The 17,728-nt window shown below is 35.5% G+C and overlaps 1 protein-coding gene across 1 annotated transcript in view; it reads right to left on the bottom strand.

Annotated features, from left to right (window-relative positions):
- Positions 1–12,334: 12,334 nt before the first annotated feature.
- The window catches only part of LOC135199938 (mucin-2-like), a 122,699-nt gene continuing 117,305 nt past the window's right edge, over positions 12,335–17,728 (bottom strand). The window contains exons 5-6 of the mRNA XM_064228058.1: positions 16,431–16,489; positions 12,335–13,134 (exon numbers count right to left, since the gene is read on the bottom strand). Of these exons, the coding sequence (XP_064084128.1) occupies positions 12,335–13,134; positions 16,431–16,489 (859 nt within the window). The remainder of the gene's footprint in view (positions 13,135–16,430; positions 16,490–17,728) is intronic.

Raw genomic sequence — 17,728 nt, 5'->3', positions numbered from 1 at the left:
TTTAACAAGTCACAAAGGGGAGCACGTGGCCCGATGAGGACAAAGGGCTTCTGATGTAGAAGGGGTAAAAATAAGAATTGAAAATGAATTTAGCAAGAGTCGTATGGTAGTAAAAGGTGCTGGGTTGAAGTTTACACTTTCAGACGTACCTTTATGCAATATTCTGGGTATCCTTGTAGAAGAATGCGGTCCGACCTCTGTTCAGGTCTGGGGTCCGGGTCCACCAGTGCGTCGTGGGTAGGCCTAATTTTGGGAGGCTGGCAATTTGACCTCCTGTCCGAGACCACGTCTCGCGGCCGACTGAGGGCGATACTGCTTGGTTTCGAATCACGGGGCTTCCAAAAACCGCCTCGAGCATTGCCTGAAAGGTGGTAAACACAACGCCAGCAAATTGGGAAGGAAAATAGGTCTTATTGTAGAAGTCCCTAAAATCCATCTCGAAGCCTAGCTACTCTTGTGACCTGCCTCTCTTACCCTAAGCTTCCGTCAGACCGGAAATATCATTCCTACGACATCCCCACTCTCCCAACAACAGTAGCTTCAGGAGACGGCATGGCTGCTACTTTTATAATTAAACATAACTAAAACTCTGCTGGGAAGGCGAGGCGTTCTATAAACGTAGCAATATATATATATATACCGTCCAACCCAGTTGCTTCTTAACTTGGGAATAAATGGAAAAGGGCTTACTTCTCTCTTAATACTCTGAAAAACAACTATCTACCTACCTATCTATCTATCTATCTATCTATATATATATATATATATATATATATATATATATATATATATATATAATATGTTTTTTTTTTTTTTTTTTAAAAAAAAAAAAAAAAAAAAAAAAAATTTTATGTTTATATATATATATATATAATATATATAATTATATATTAGATATGCGTTTTCGAATTATTTTCCCCATCGAGATAAATTAATTTAATTTCTTGACCAAATCCATCCCTTCGAATAAAGCTTTAATTCCAGTTAACTTGATCATATATTCAGAAATGAGACGAGTGATGTATCGTACATCGAAGTATCGGAAACTTCCCGTCATGAATCAAGAGAGGATTTTCTTCCATCTGAACGTGTCCGCCCAATTTCATAAATCGTATCGAAGAGAATCATTGATGTTCCCCCATTCTGAGAGAGAGAGAGAGAAAAAAAGTTTTAGAGAAGCTAAGTTGGGATGGTATTGTTGCCGTTTTTGCTCAAGTATCGCTTGCCTTTGTTTATTTAAATTTAAGTTTTTTTTTTTTTTTTTTTTTTCCCGCTATATCTCGTTAAAATATCATTCCCCACTGGACAGCATTATTTAATGCATGGCGAGAAAAACACTTATTTTCAGAAAAAGGCACAACAAAACAATGGTAAAATATAGCCTCAAAAAGATCGGGGCTCTGAATAAAGTCTGAATCCACGAATGAGGCACGATTGTCAACACATACAAAGGCTGATCTATTGTCGAAATGGAAATAAAGACGCGAAGGATTACAGCACAAACAGAAATCCCAACGGCAAGCTCTTCCTTCATAACGCTACGAATCCAGGTTAAAAAAAAAAAAAAAAAAACAAAAAAAAAAAAAAAAAAAAAAAAAAAAAAAAAAAGTCACAGAAAAAATTCACAGGATAGTGACATCCAATTTTAAACTGGTATTTATCCACCTTCGCGGCGTGTTTAGCACAAACCCGTAGGGGTTTTACCGTTAAAACAAATAAAAGACTGTAAGTTAATGCGACATTTTTCTTACCCAAAATTGTTACGTTGTTCCTTGTGACCGACGCCACCTGCAGGCGGGAGCCGGGAAGCCACCCGACCCGTGAAGATAGGGAGGAACACACCGACGAACGAAACGTCATCTCATATCCAAATATCTCGATCGTTCCGTTGCATTACGGTTAATGTTTCAATGCCCGACGCTGCTCAACAGCTTGACCATCAACAAGAAAAACCAACAATGGAGGATAGAAGCTCCCACTTCATACACAAACCATTCACAAACGGTATGCGTATCTGTGCAAGCAAGAAGGAAAGAGAGGCAGAGTAGGATAGAAGAGAGTGGGAGAGTGGGTAGGGCGAGGAAGAGACAATGAGAGGGGGTTTGAGTTTGACTTAGAGTTGCCCTGTGAAATGACAATTTGTCCAAAATTGCATTTTTCCTAACTATACAAACTTGATTTTCATGATTAGGAATCATGAAAAAGAAAGGAAAGATGACGTTGGAGTTTAAGTGATACCGTGTAAAGATTGCAATAAGGGTTATTATGGGGAATCTGGCAGGGGATTAGGTATAAGATTAGAGGAACATAAGCGATAATGTAGGTTGGGATCGAAATATAGTTCAGTTGCCAGACATACGTTAGAGTTAGGGCATGTAATTGACTGGGAAGGAGCAAGAGTAATTTACAAAGATAATAACGCAAGTAGACGCAGAGTAGTTGAAGGGGCTCTTATTAATATTTTAAACGTGTTTGATTTTAACAAATCATTTACCCAAGAGGATACATTTTTAAATTATTTGGTTCTTAAAACTGTAAATATTAGAACAGACGTTGTTTGCACCACTCCTACTGCCCAGGTTGTCTCTCTTTCTCCTGCCAGGCATTGGAAGGAAGAACCCCCATTGCAGGTGCCGATGCAGAAGTTTTGGACGAGGGAACAGCCGAACACACAGAGGAGGTAGTTCAACCACGACGACCGGCTCGTATTTTGGCCAGACATTTGAACGAGTGAATAACATAGTTAAGATAGTTTGTTTTGGTGGTTATCTCCCTTGGAGACGTTCCCAGAGTCCTGCCTGTCCTTCGTAACTTTTTTGTATATATTTTTTGAAAAGAAAAATCAGTACGGCTGATGAGGTCTACTGATCAAGTAGACGAAAGCTCCCGTCTTTTATGTATTTTTAATACACATTTTACATAATTGTGGACGACTTTGATTACTTGAAGATTTTCCAGTCACGTTATGGTGATTTATATATATATATATATATATATATATATATATATATATATATATATATATAAATTCTCGTTACAAGAGAATAAAATAGACTCATTATAGCCGGCGTCAAGTATTAGAATGGTAGTGATGCCAAGATCACCAACAATCGTACAACCACGGTTACAATAATCAATTTTATAATGATGATTGTGGAACTGCAAAAACTGCTATATTAACACTATTATATTCAGAAAACAACGTTAGAATGACATGACATGTGGTTATGTATCAAAGCAAATGAACCATCATATATCCATTAGGAAATGTGATTAGATTTTTAACTGAGAGAGAGAGTGAGAAAAAAGGCTGAATTCACGTTTTAATTACACATCCTGACATTAGGCTTACCTTATCAGAACGATAATTACTCTCAGTTTCACAAGGAAGGCAGATCACAAACTTTAGTAAATGTCTTCGTATAGATTATTATATATATATTATATATATTATATATATATATAGATTATAGATATAATAATAATATATATATATATATACGAAGACATTTACTAAAGTTTGTGATCTGCCTTCCTTGTGAAACTGAGAGTAATTATCGTTCTGATAAGGTAAGCCTAATGTCAGGATGTGTAATTAAAAACGTGAATTCAGCCTTTTTTCTCACTCTCTCTCTCAGTTAAAAATCTAATCACATTTCCTAATGGATATATGATGGTTCATTTGCTTTGATACATAACCACATGGTCATGTCATTCTAACGTTGTTTTCTGAATATAATAGTGTTAATATAGCAGTTTTTGCAGTTCCACAATCATCATTATAAAATTGATTATTGTAACCGTGGTTGTACGATTGTTGGTGATCTTGGCATCGCTTACCATTCTAATACTTGACGCCGGCTATAATGAGTCTATTTTATTCTCTTTGTAACGAGAATTTTTTTTTTTTTTTTTGGCGGTGGATATTATGCCATGTCACGGCAGGCTACGTATTTGACTATTAAGCCGGCATTTCCAGTGCGCATGCGCAGTCTATTATGTTCGCATGTAAACGGGATGCGCGCAGATTGTTTTGTTTTGCCTGCTATCGTTTATAAAAGCCTTGAACCGGCAAGAAACCACACACAATTTTGCCAGAATTAGACAGACACATTTTACCGGTTTTGGCGAATATTGGCCGATGAAACGGCAAGCCAGCACGGAGTGGTATTTAGACCTAACGAGAGAACCATCTTTCTCGAACAGCAGTACCAGTCAAAATGACGACATAGCTGGCTTTAATTGGCACGAAACACTTCGGATACATTCGTGATGACGTCATCCTCGGCAGTAATCGACTGGGCATGGGCACCAGAAATGCAGGCTAAATACGTAGCCTGCCGTGACACGCCAAAATATCCACTTCGTTTAATTTTACTTATTTCGTTACCTAAATCTCAGTCATTATATCTATAAAGTCAATTGAAATTCCGTCTCTTCCTTAATTCCTCCCTATTGCTAAAGATGCTTAAGGCTGTATAAAGCTGATCTTTCAATTGAGAGAAGAAGAGAGAGAAGAGCGAGAGAGAGAGAGAGAGAGAGAGGGTGGCCTGTTTCCAGCAGCGTCTCGATGTAATCTGTTTCCACAGAAGGGACCAGTTTAGGGTCATTAGAAAATTGTAGAGATAATCTCCCTCGTAAATTGAATGTTTTAAACCGTATTTATTCGAACGGGGGACCATGATTATTTTTTTTCTTACACATGCATACCCATTATATATAATATATATATATATATATATATATTATATATATATATATATATTATATATATATGTGTGTGTGTGTGTGTGTTTGTGTGTACACCATAAACCACAACCTGATCATGCAAGAAGTATTAACTGAGCATGCAAGCTCAGTCTAAAAACAGTTACCAAACATTAATGACAGTATTTACCTTTGCATTCCTGTTCTCGCACAGTTGCACTGATCAGGATCTGCCCTGTAAAAGATATATGAAATAAAATGTAGGAGAACTAACGTTATTCATTATATTATTTCGTTGCTTTCTATTAATACCTGTCTCTTCCTTAAAACAAAAAAAGTTTCTACATAATTCCATAAACACCAATTACATCAGCAACGTTGTATTTCATGAAAATTGGATTACCATGGCATATATATAAGTTTCTTTAGGAAGAAATCTGGTAATTAATTTCGATGTGATGCTGGCTAGCGAATAATAAATGTTTAGAACTACTGAAAATAGTTTAAATGTTCTAATGATCTTTAAAAAGTGGTCATGATTGAAATTTTGGTAGGTTTGCCATAAATAAATAATATATATATATATATATATATATATATATATATATATCAATTGTTGAAAAGCAATTGCAATGTTATCAAATATATTGGCAACTTATGGTAGGGTCTTGCCATAGTATGTTTTGACTTCGACTGGATTAGAGATTCAATTTTTATCTCCAATAGTTAAATTGAGGTCAATTGTTGAGCTTTTTATTTTTTACTGTGGTTAACTTTATATACTTCATGGTAAGATTACTGTCACTTGGTTTGTGAGGCAAGTGATGGACTCCCAAGGATATTAGACGCAACTAGAAACCCAAACTATGAGCCACCAGTTTATATAAACTGTGATGTACAAAATAAATATAAAAGAATAATAATGACAGTTTTGGATAGGTAGTCTGTGAGACAATAATAATAATAATATAATAATAATAATAATAATATAATAATAATAATAATAATAATAATTGTTGTTGTTGTTGTTTAATAATGATAATAATAATGTGGAAACGAAACTTTCAAAATGTAATATAAAATAAGTATATCAGTGCATTAAATGAAAAGCCAAAAGATATATATTCAATCTTACGCGTAGACGAAAATACTCACTCAGTGAAACATTCTCCGGGAGCGAACTTGTAAAGAAAACTTATAAATAAAAATAAAAAAAAAAAAAACTTCTCGGGAGAGATTGCTAGCTAAGGAGTTCCCCAGAACTCAGTGCAACTAAGAGGAAATCTGTGGAGAAACTCGAAATAAAATGCGGTAGGAAAGGAAAATTGTGTGGGCGGTCTGGCTCTCGAGACTGGAATGCAGTGGAGTTATGTTGAAGGAATTTTCGGTCTTTTTTTAACCATTATATATATATAAATATATATATATATTTATATTAATATATATATATATATATATAAAATATTATATATATATATATATATATATATAGATATATAATATAATATATATATATATATAATATACAAAATAACATACATACATTACATTATATAATATATACATACTATATATATTATATATATATATATAGATATTGTATCCTCTGCCTGATTTTTAATCATCCTATTCTTGTGTATAACTGTTACTCACGCTCTAGCTTTTACATGCTTCTTTATTTTGATAGTTATTATATTTTTTCCCTTTACACTGAAATAATACTACCATCCAAACCTTCAATTTAGAAATTTTCATGCTTATAGAGGAAATTTATTAACAGTCTACATACGACTTACAACCTTTGTGGTCGTGGTACTTCCATTCAAGAGGGAGAAGCGAACTTGTAGAGGTTATTTTTACAAGGGAATTCATTTTACGGCCAAGGTATTATAAAGAGCATAAGACTGATTTCAAACGTCAAATTAATATAAAAAGTTTTACCTAGAATCAAGAATTTCACTAAACACAGAAACCTTTAATAAAAAAAAAAAAACAAAAAAAAAAAAAAAACTACCCTGCCAAATGTGTTGCTCGAGTTTGCACCGAAATTGTAGTTAAAAAGTGAAAAATAATGCGTCTTAAACTTTATATATAAGCATTAAAATTTTGAGTGAAAAAAAAAATTACTATTATAATCACTATTATTCTATAATGGCAAAGCAATTCGTGAATTATCATGAATCGTTTAAGGTTTATAATACTGTCAATACAACCAATAGTTGACCCATGAGTGTAATATATGAGCGAGAGAGAGAGAGTGAAATGTGGAGCACGTGAGGAAGAGGGGGAGGGGGTGAAGGCAGACAGGGGTAGGAGTGACTCCTCCAGCGTTGCCACGAACTCCACTCCGGTGAATGGGAGTTGCATGGTGTGATGTAGGCCTAGTCGTTCTACATTCATTAAAAAAGAAGAACAAAAAAAAAAGTTTTGGTCTTGGTGATCATGAGCCTAATATTCAAATTAGATATTTTATCCAACTTATATTCCCTTCACAGTCAATTTTTTTTAATTCAAGCGGCGTTTTGATGCTCTGGACAGAGATCTATAATCCCGTCCTAAGCAATTCATTTATAGACCTCATAAACCATCGAGGTAAGCAATGGGGGAGGCCTCAATTTTTCTGGACGCTGATATATTACGTTTAATATTTATAATTCCAAAACTGTTATGCAGATGTGGAACGTGTTCATTGCAGTAACAGTGAAAATAAGTCGTGATTGATAAGTTTCTATTTCCTAAAAACACGATTAAAAAAAAATTGAAATAAACCATGCTTGCAGAATGTGGTCTCAACTTAAGCTCCTATCTACTAACATACTTCGTTGATGCTTCGCACTTCAGCTTTCACAATTAATACACTACTACTATTAGGGAAATAAATTCTGGGACATGGAAACAGGTGTTGGAGTATGGCCGTTTTTCCCTGGAGATCAAAACCAGATGTCAAACGGGAAAATACTAAGATATTCACTTAATTACATAGAATCTCAGTTGTGAGGAAATGCTAACGTAGGATGATCATGACGCTATGCATGCGCAGTTCACAAATATACAAATTCCCATAAATGTGAATGCAAAGTACGGTTGTAATTGGATACAGTAATGAGTGTATGATTGTCTCAACATGCGCCGTCAACTGGCGCCTGTCAATTTCCTCTACAAATATACCTATACCTACTCACATTTATTCCGACACACAAAACTTATCTCAGATAAGTTATAGTAATCATAAAAACCAGGATTTCAGTGAAAACCAGAACTACATCTAGATTTCATCTAATGAAATATACTAATGAATATATTCTTCCTCCAAAAGGGCTCAGGGAAAGAGGGTTACAGGTGAGATGTAGGCGGTTGACTTACAACAAGCAATTGCATTTTCCAGCGCCGATGCTGTGGCCATTGTTTCCCATCTTTCAGAAATTATTTCTTAAAATATCATTTTCTCTTGCTGGTTCATCATTCTGTTTTTACACTAACTCAAATATCACTTCAAAATTGCGTGGTCAAAGACGCCATGTGATAAGTCATCCCATAACCTCCACCACTTCACTTGTAGATTGAAACTGGGTGGCGGGGGGAGGGGGAACGGGAGGCGTGGGCGTCCAACGTCTGAAACCGCGGCGGTTTCCACCACCTCCCTCGACACGAGTTTCCAACTCTTAAAAATTTAATTGGTCGATTGTTGGTAGTGTTTCATGCCCACTGTTGAGTGTTACTTTTTTTCATTTTTTTACACATTAGCTCACTTTTGTCGATACTACCGTAAGCAGCTTTCATAATATTCTAATTTTCTCAATTATAATGAAATAGAGAAAGTACTAATTAGCAACTTTGCTGAGTGCGAATGCACGTTATTTCATTGTCACATGTTTTCTTTTGTCTATTGACACATTATGTTTCTTCATATATTGAATAATTTATAACATTTTGTTCATTGCAAGTCTCTTCGTGACTTTGATTTTATTATAAGCTATTTTGTTTTCAAGCCGTTGCAAGACTATGAGATAAAGTTTTCTTAACTTATAATATCGAGAACCCGCGCTCCAGCTCACGTGTGTGTTGGTGTCTGTTAACATATTCGTTGACCATTAATATGCCTGGATAGCGTAGAATCTCACAAGCAATCTCTTTCGGTGGTTTAATTCAGACTAGATTTTTTTCGAAGACTCCATATTTCACTTCATTTCTTGCTTTATAGAATCATTTGATTTTTTCCCAGTATTAATTACAGCTTTGTTTTGATTTCTATTTGTTAGCTTTTTTTAATCTAACATGGATTTATTTGCTTTGCTATTCCTCCGATGATTTATAATTCTGAATACCTCGGTTTCTATTCAGATTACTAGTCGCCATAAAAACAATAATGATACTACTACCTTTGTTAGATCAAACCCCCTCAGGTAAACCCATAGTCCCCTTCATTTATTTATTTATTCATTCATTTATCTTTATCAATTTTTTTTATTCATTCATTTATCTTTATTGTATTTGTATTTATTCTATAGCTCGAATACTGACCCTTCTTCACTCCAGCGGTTGAAACGGTTGTTAACCAGAGGCTTTGCTTATTTACCCCTTCAGGCGAACGACGCAGCAGACGGGTCGTCGGCACAACGGGCAGCAGAATGAACGCGTCCGTGTACCGAGGCGTTGGTTGTACCGATGTGCGTGCATTTGGCGTTCTGGTAAAAGCTAAGTGATGCTTTTTGTTCATTTCGGTGGTGGGTATTTTCGTTTATTGTTTGATGATTTCTTTTTTTTTTACTTGAATATACATTTATACAGATATAAACTCATCACACACATTTATATTTATTAGGCCTAAGATCTTTAGGCCTAAGGTCTGCGGTTACCACACTGAAAACCCTCCGACCGAAGATCATGCAGACTAGAGGAAGCTTTTTAAGCAGCTTTATAGAAAGGGAAACGTGAGAGAATTCATAGCCGTGTGGGTGTTCACGTGATTCCGTTGGTGATATTCAGCAACCATTTCAAGGTTCGAAATTCTGCGTGTTATTTAAATTCACAAAATGTGCTCATGATTTATTTGGGAACTACATATTCTTTGATGTTAGGCTTAATTTATTTATTAATTATTAACAAACATTTTCATTTTATGATATAACATGTGAAGTTTAACAGTCATTTTTTAATACATGTTGCCATCAGTAAGTAGTATTGACTGAAGGAGAGTACATTTAGTGTTTATTTTGTAAGGGAATGTATTATAATACAGTAGCAGGTGTCATAGTGTACATTTCATCGTGCAGGAAATTACACACACGCATAAGTTGTGTTTGTGTGTGTGTGGGGGGAGGGGGGCGCCGGTGGAGGCTTTATACTTCATTTGTTATTGCCAATGTTCTGAAGCTGCATTGCATTTTGCTTTAAACGAAATGAACTAGTCTTGCGCCTCTCTTGGGACATAAAACGATGTTTGCGAAAGAAATATAAATCTAAAAGCGATTATTATTTCATATATGTATCAGAGTAGTTTAGTTTGAAATATTCGGCCATTATGTGGCTGATGAATTTATCGGAAGGATGCAGTCCTCTTAAAGTAAATGACCGTTTAAGATATTGTTATAATTGTAAGTGAAGGTTACATAATTTAATCGATTATAATTGTATACAAAGGCTACATTACCCCCATAAAACTACAGGGAAAGTAATATAATACCCTAATATGCATAACCCAGAGCGTATTTCGTCAAAGAACGATGCATTATTTTTCTTGCGTCTGTAACTACCCAAATAATATCTCCCCAAGGATGTTCCTTGACAACAGCAAACTTATCATACTGTACTATTTTTTCAGTCTTTACTGCACCTAATTGTCACTGGGACTTTGCCAAAGAGAGAGAAGAAAGAGGAAGAGAGAGAGAGAGAGAGATGTACGAACTCGCTGCCAAGTTGGCTCTTACCGCCTCAGTGGCGTGATCGGTATGGTCTTGGCCTGCCACCTCGGTGGCTGCGAGTTCGATTCTCGGCCATTCCACCGAGGGGTCAGAGATGTGAATTTCTGGTGATAGAAGTTCACTATCGACGTGGTTCGGAAGTCACATAAAGCCGTTGGTCCCGTTGCTGCATAACCACTGGTTCCATGTAACGCAAAACACCATACAAACAAAACAAACCAAGTTGTTTCTTTCTTGCAGGAAAAGAATATCATCGCGTTGTGCAGGAACCAGTCTTATCTAGTCCCTTTTTTCACTTTTAAAACTTATTTTAATGGTAACAAAGTAACCATCTTATGACAGGTGGTTATTAAGAAATTTATATGAAGACAAAATTGCAAATCTATTTAGTAAAAAGTACATAGAAATTGACTTCTAATTCTTTTCTAAGCCATAGTAATTTGTATACCATAACGCCATGAGAGACGGAGAGAGAGAGAGAAAGCACAGTAATTTGTATACCATAACGCCATGAGAGACGGAGAGAGAGAGAGAGAGAGAGAGAGAGACAGAGAGCGATAGGTATGCCATAATGCTGTCAGAGAGATACAGGGGGAAGGGTACACCATATCACTAACAGAGAGAGAGAGAGATAGGGTCGGCTTAACATAAACGGATTCACAAATGAAGCCGAAATAGATTGCCATTTCACGTTGTGAGCCCCCAGTCACTTTATCTCGCTCTAATTTAATTTTCTTCAAGTCTGCTATTGAGGAAATCGGCTGAAAAAATCTTAATTTGATTTCACTTCATGTGCATATTAGGATGGCTGAGGACTGGCTGCGTATAATTGGTAATTTCTAAAGAGTCTCTCTCTCTCTCTCTCTCTCTCTCTCTCTCTCTCTCTCTCGCCTTCCTTGAGAGTTGCATATACTTTTATCATTTTCATGGAGGTTAATGTCAATTTCTTTGTTGTAATTATGACTGAATCGTAGTAAGAGAAGTAACAACTTTTTTATAGCCATTCATGATTACCTTTATTATGTTCTTAAGATTATTCGACAGAAAAAACAACAAACAAAGAGAATTATCCTCCCCGTCTAGAGGTTTCAGTGTGAATGGGTAGCTTGACAGGGTTAGTTGATTGCACTGAGATTATGGGGTTCAAACTCCAACTGGGAATTGGCCAAGTATGCTCGTGAATTGGCATTTTTCTTCCGAGTTTATATCTATTTTTTTTTCAAGCCCATATTTTACATTTATACCATGGTCATCACGTGTATAACACGACGATGACTAAGCCATTTATTATTTGTTTTTTCTGTATATTCTAACTCGATGTTTTCTTAGCTATGAAAGGAACTATGATTTGATCCTCTTCATAGTATCTGGTTATGCAGTTTCACTCAACTCTCTCCAGGATGACTGAAATGTTTTACAGTGCTTTCACTAATGGATTGAACAGGGGGACACTTGGAGAAAAACCCTTTCATTCATTTATTTATTATCTATTTATTTATGTATTTATTTATTTCTTTGTTTTATTTGCATTTATGAAAGGGAGGAGAAGAGAGCGAGTGATTATTGCTGGAATATCGCATTTTGTTTAAGAGAGAGAGAGAGAGAGAGAGAGAGAGAGAGAGATGAACGAGTTATGAGTTCCTGAAACACTAGGGATGTTGGATATGCTACTTGGGATGTCGATGTTACTGGGAGAATGTTGAGTTTTATTGGGGATTTGGAGGTGCACTGGGGCTGTTGGAGATGTTACTTGGGATGTTGAAAGTGTTACTTAGTATGTTGGAGATGTCAGTTGGGATGATGGAGATGGCACTGGGGATGTGAAAGATGTTACTGGATATCGAAAATGTAACTTGGAATGTTGAGGATGTTACTGAGGATGCTGAAGATGTTACTTGGGATGTTGGAAATGTTACTGGGGATGTTAGAGATGTTTCTTGGGATGTTGGAGATGTTACTGGGGATGTTAGAGATGTTTCTTGGGATGTTGGAGATGTTACTGGGGATGTTGGAGATGTTTCTTGGGATGTTGGAGATGTTTCTTGGGATGTTGGAGATGTTACTGGGGATGTTAGAGATGTTTCTTGATATACTGAAGATGTAACTTGGAATGTTGAGGATGTTACTGGGATATTAGAGAAGTTTCTTGTGATGTTGATGTTACTGGGGATCTTAAGAATGTTACTGATGTTGAGGATGTTACTGGGGTTTTGGAGAGGTGTTACTGGGGATGCTGAAAATGTTTCTTGCGATGTTGAAGATGTTACTGAAAATGTTGGAGATCTTACTGTGGATGTTGAGATGTTTCTTGCGATGTTGAAGATGTTACTGGGGATGTTACTTGGAATATTGGAGATGTTACCGGGGATGTTGGAGATGTTACTGGAAATGTTGGAGATGTTACTGGAAATGTTGAAAATGTTACTGGGGATATTGAAGATGTTTCTTGGGATGTTGGAGGTGTTAAATGGGATGTTGAAGATGTTACTGGGGACGTTGAAAAGTACTGGGATTGAAGATTTCTTGTGATGGAAATGTTACTGGGGATGTTGGAGATGTTATTCTGGGGAGGCCTTCGAATGAGGAAGATCAACCTGAATTTTGTTAGTCAGAAAAAAAAAGTGTTGAAGGCCGATGTTTATATCTGACAGCCAGAGTAGTTTCTCTTCTTATTTTTTCATCCATTCAGTAAACAGATGTTATTCTCTGTTTCATTCATTATTATTATCATGAAGGTAAATAATTTGTTATGTTTAATACTTCAAAGGCATTGCTGTCCTCATAGAAAAAGACGGTTATGGAAGTAAATGCAGAGCTTATGTCATACCAAGGTGTATCTGCTGAAGAGAGAGAGAGAGAGAGAGAGAGAGAGAGAGAGAGAGAGAGAGAGAGAGAGAGAGAGATCATGCTCAGTGAGATATGGTTTATAACTGAATGTGGAGAGAGAGATATATATTATAGCTCAGAAAGATATGGTTTATAGCTGAATGCGGAGACCTTACCATACCTTACAGACTTTACATCTTGTTCGGGTTGCCCCAGGATCCCTCAGTGCGAGGCCACTTCTAATGTCTACCAGAGAGTTGCTAATGCATCTTCCATATATTTTGCATCTTCCAATCTTGGATGGTCTGGGATGCAGCTTAGATATTTGTCGAGCTTATTCTTAAACACCTACTCTTACTCCTGATATATTCCTGAGATGAGCTGGCAACGCATTGAATAGATGCTGCATTGTCAATGCTGGGTGCGTAGTGGATTAATGTCCTGTGTGCTTTTCCTTATTTTCCCTGCTTGATCTTTATGGTATTTTTTATCTCCATGATGTTTTCGGCAATTCCTTCTATTTGTTTCCATACCTGAATTATCATGTAGCGTTCTCTTCTCCTTTCTAGACTATATAATTTTAAAAATTGTAGTCTTTCCCAGTAGTCAAGATCCTTAACTTCTTCTATTCTAGCTGTAAAGGACCTTTGTACACTCTCTATTTGTGCAATATCCTTTTGATAGTGTGGGTACCATACCATATTGCAATATTCAAGTGGACTACGAATATGCGTTTTATAAAACATAATCATGTGTTCAACTTTTCTTGTTTTGAAGTGCCGTAACAACATTCCCATTTTTGCTTTACATTTGCCAATAGAATTGCTATTTGATCATTGCATAACGTGTTCCTATTCACATCACACCAAGGTCTTTAACTGCTTCCTTATTTGTGATTTTCTCGTTATTAGGTCCCCTATATGCATATAGCTTTCCTTCTCTATCTCCACAATTTATTGATTCAAATTCATCAGTTAAATACCATCCCATTTACCTCTGCCCATTCATATACTTTGTTAAGGTCTCTTTGTAGCGCGTTCCTATCTTCATCACAAGTAATTTCTCTACTTATTCTTGTGTTATCGGCGAAACTACTCACTACCGAGTCCTTAACATCACTGTCTATGTCTGCAATCATTATAACAAACAACAATGCAGCTAGCACCGTACCTTGTGGCACACCAGATATTACCTTAGCTTCATCCGATTTCTCATCGTTTGCAATAATATGTTTTCTTTGTGTAAAAATCTTTAACCATTTCCTACTTGTCATATATTATGTTTTCTAATTTTCTACGCTAATATAGTTATAAAAATCGACCTTTTGTCCAAAAGTTTCTGCAAAGTCCAGGATACATGTTTTTTTTGTCCACTATTTTGTATATGTTCTCAGGTGGATTAACAGTTGGCTTTGTGTACTTTTTCTGGGTACAAATTATTTTTTATTAAATGTTTCATAATATTTTTCTTCATTACCCTTTCATACACTTTTATAATATGTGATGTTAGACTCACAGGCCTATAATTACTTGCCTCTAGTCTTGATCCACTTTTGAAAGTAGGGGTAATATATGCTAATTTGTGTTCATCATAAATCTTGCCTGTATCTATACTTTGCCTGAATAATATTGCAATGGGCTTTACGATAGAATGAACTACTTTCTTTAACAAAATAGCAGGGAAACCACCAGGCCTAGCTGCTGCTCCATTTTTAATTTCATTAATAGCCTGCACAATATCGGCTTCATTAATATGTATGTCTGATAAATATTCACTATTTTCATCCCTTATTTCTGTATCATTATCTTCATTATCAATTCTAAGGGTAAATTCTCTCTTATATCTTTCTGCCATATGTAGCATATTTTCCTTTTTTTCATTCGTTAATCTCCCTTCAATTCTTAGAGGGCCTATTTCTATTCTTCTTTTATTCATCTCTTTTGCATATGAGTACAATAGTTTGGGGTTTTGTTTGATATTTACTAGGGTTTTTTCTTCCAAGTCCCAATTTTCATTTTCTTTTGATTGTATAATCTTTTGTTCTGCATTCTCTATCTTACTTTTTAGTTCCATCACTTTCCATGCATTCTTTTCTTTTGCAAGACTTTTTTTCCACTTTCTGTTTTTCTGGAACAGATCCTTCTGTCTATTGGTATGCATGTCTGATGTTTACTTTTCTTCTTCGGTATATATTTATCCACTATTTTCTCTGATATTTTATATAATATCTCCGTTATTAACCTGTATATCCCAATCATTGTTTAATTCTTAGTTTATTTCTGACCCATTTTATATTTTTACTGTAGAAATTGTATTTTTTAATATCCTTCCCACTTTTTCATCTCTTGCTTATCTCTGTTTTCACTTGCTTTGGAATGGACTGTTAATTCTAGGACATTATGGTCTGAAAATACTCGCATTATAAACCATTATTTCTTTAACATAATTCATTTCGTTCACAAATACGAGGTCTAAAGTATTTTTCCTTTCTTGTTGGCAGGTGATTTATTTGTTTGAATGTTGTATTCCTAGTAGCATATCTACTAGAGGGGGAGAGAAAAAGAGAGAGATATGCTCAGAAAGATATGGTTTATAGCTGAATGCGCATATATATATATATATATATACATATATATATATATATATATATATATATATATATATATGTGTGTGTGTGTGTGTGTGTGTGTGTGTGTGTGTGTATGTGTGTATGTATCTTACCCCACCTCCCCTTTTTGACAAAACTACACAAACTGAAAACCCTTACCTGTTGACAGCGGGCGTCCTCTATTAAGCTCTCATAAATACAAAAATATACTATTTATTACCCAAAGCAGATGAACATAAAATAGAACAAAATGATTAATAAGTCATAGTGATAAAAACCCAAGTCTGCCCCACAAAGAAAAACTACTAAGTTATCATTCCACTCTCCTGGCTAAGTATTCACTCCTAGACCCAAATGTCAATTATTACATTGTATTGGTCGGTTAGAGAATCCCATCTCTAGTATCATGTCATGGTATAGAGTCCATCTGTAATAAAGATATATAACACAATGTTAAGTAAAGAGATACACTTCACACTCTCTCTTTTCAAAGGCAATATTAAGTAAAGAGATACATTTCACTTCTTTCTTTTCAAAGGCAACTGTTTATAAATCATTTAAAATATGTGCCATACCTTTGAGATGTGGGGTTTTCTCCCAGACCTTGGCGTTCGTTCAACCGACTTTCTTCTCCATCACAAAGAAATGTGTCTTTCCCCCAAGTGCCTCGATCGGTCAGACCTGTGACATCCATTTACAGGTTTTGGAATTCTAAAATGTAATTCAAACTGACAAGCTTCTTGCTTTTGCTGTACCGATGTCCTCAGCCTGGTTTTGCTACAACTGAAATGGGTTGGGGCCTAGGGGTAAGGTGGGCCTGTTGCGACCCCGATGAGTGGACGAAGTACTAGATATGCTCGTGGATAGAGTGTATGGCTAACGAAAAGCGCCACTTGAAATATTTTCTTGTTTATCTTTAATGCCTGCGTGTTTTTAGTATTTATCCTAATATTATTATAGTACTTATCGTAGATTTTCTGAATACAACAACATTTACAAGAAAGAAGGATTGGATTAAATCACTCTCTCTTGTAAATACATATAAATGAAAAAGAGAGAGAGAGAGAGAGACTAGACGTTACTGAGGAATCAAAATGAAACTACTAGGGTCAGAGAACATTCCACAACTTGTAATGGACAGTGAAGAAGACTCCCAAACTTGGTGCAAACTTTAACCATTCCCATATGGTAAACTTAATTCGTTTGCCAATGATAAACAATTGTTGATATTCAGAGGTTTCATGTATTCATGGTTAGGTTTTTATTCCCTCTTGAATATACTGTAGAGGTTATTCCCTAAACGCCGTTCATTACAATAATTATTACATGATATGGATAAACATATCTACTTGGCTTATATTTTCTAATATATTAATTGTGATACATGTTTTAATGTCATACGGACAGAAATTCCTTTCGCTCTTATCATCATTCGTGTGAGGATAAGAGACAGACGTCTCTACTGTTAAACAGCCCCTTCAGTCATTTACCTGTCCATTGTGGAAAGAGCTATTTGGAGAAATGTAGTTTGATGATATTGTCCTAGGGTTCTCTTTTTAGATAATTTCTAAAGAAAAAATTCAGGATAGCGAAATTCCCTTTAGATTTTGAACTCCATTGAAATATCAAATTCACCTTTCTAATAATATAAATTATAATAATCATG

This window comes from Macrobrachium nipponense, chromosome 26 (assembly GCF_015104395.2).
Source record: "Macrobrachium nipponense isolate FS-2020 chromosome 26, ASM1510439v2, whole genome shotgun sequence".
NCBI classification, from domain to species: Eukaryota; Metazoa; Arthropoda; class Malacostraca; order Decapoda; family Palaemonidae; genus Macrobrachium; species Macrobrachium nipponense.
This window is presented reverse-complemented; position numbering and strand designations above follow the sequence as displayed.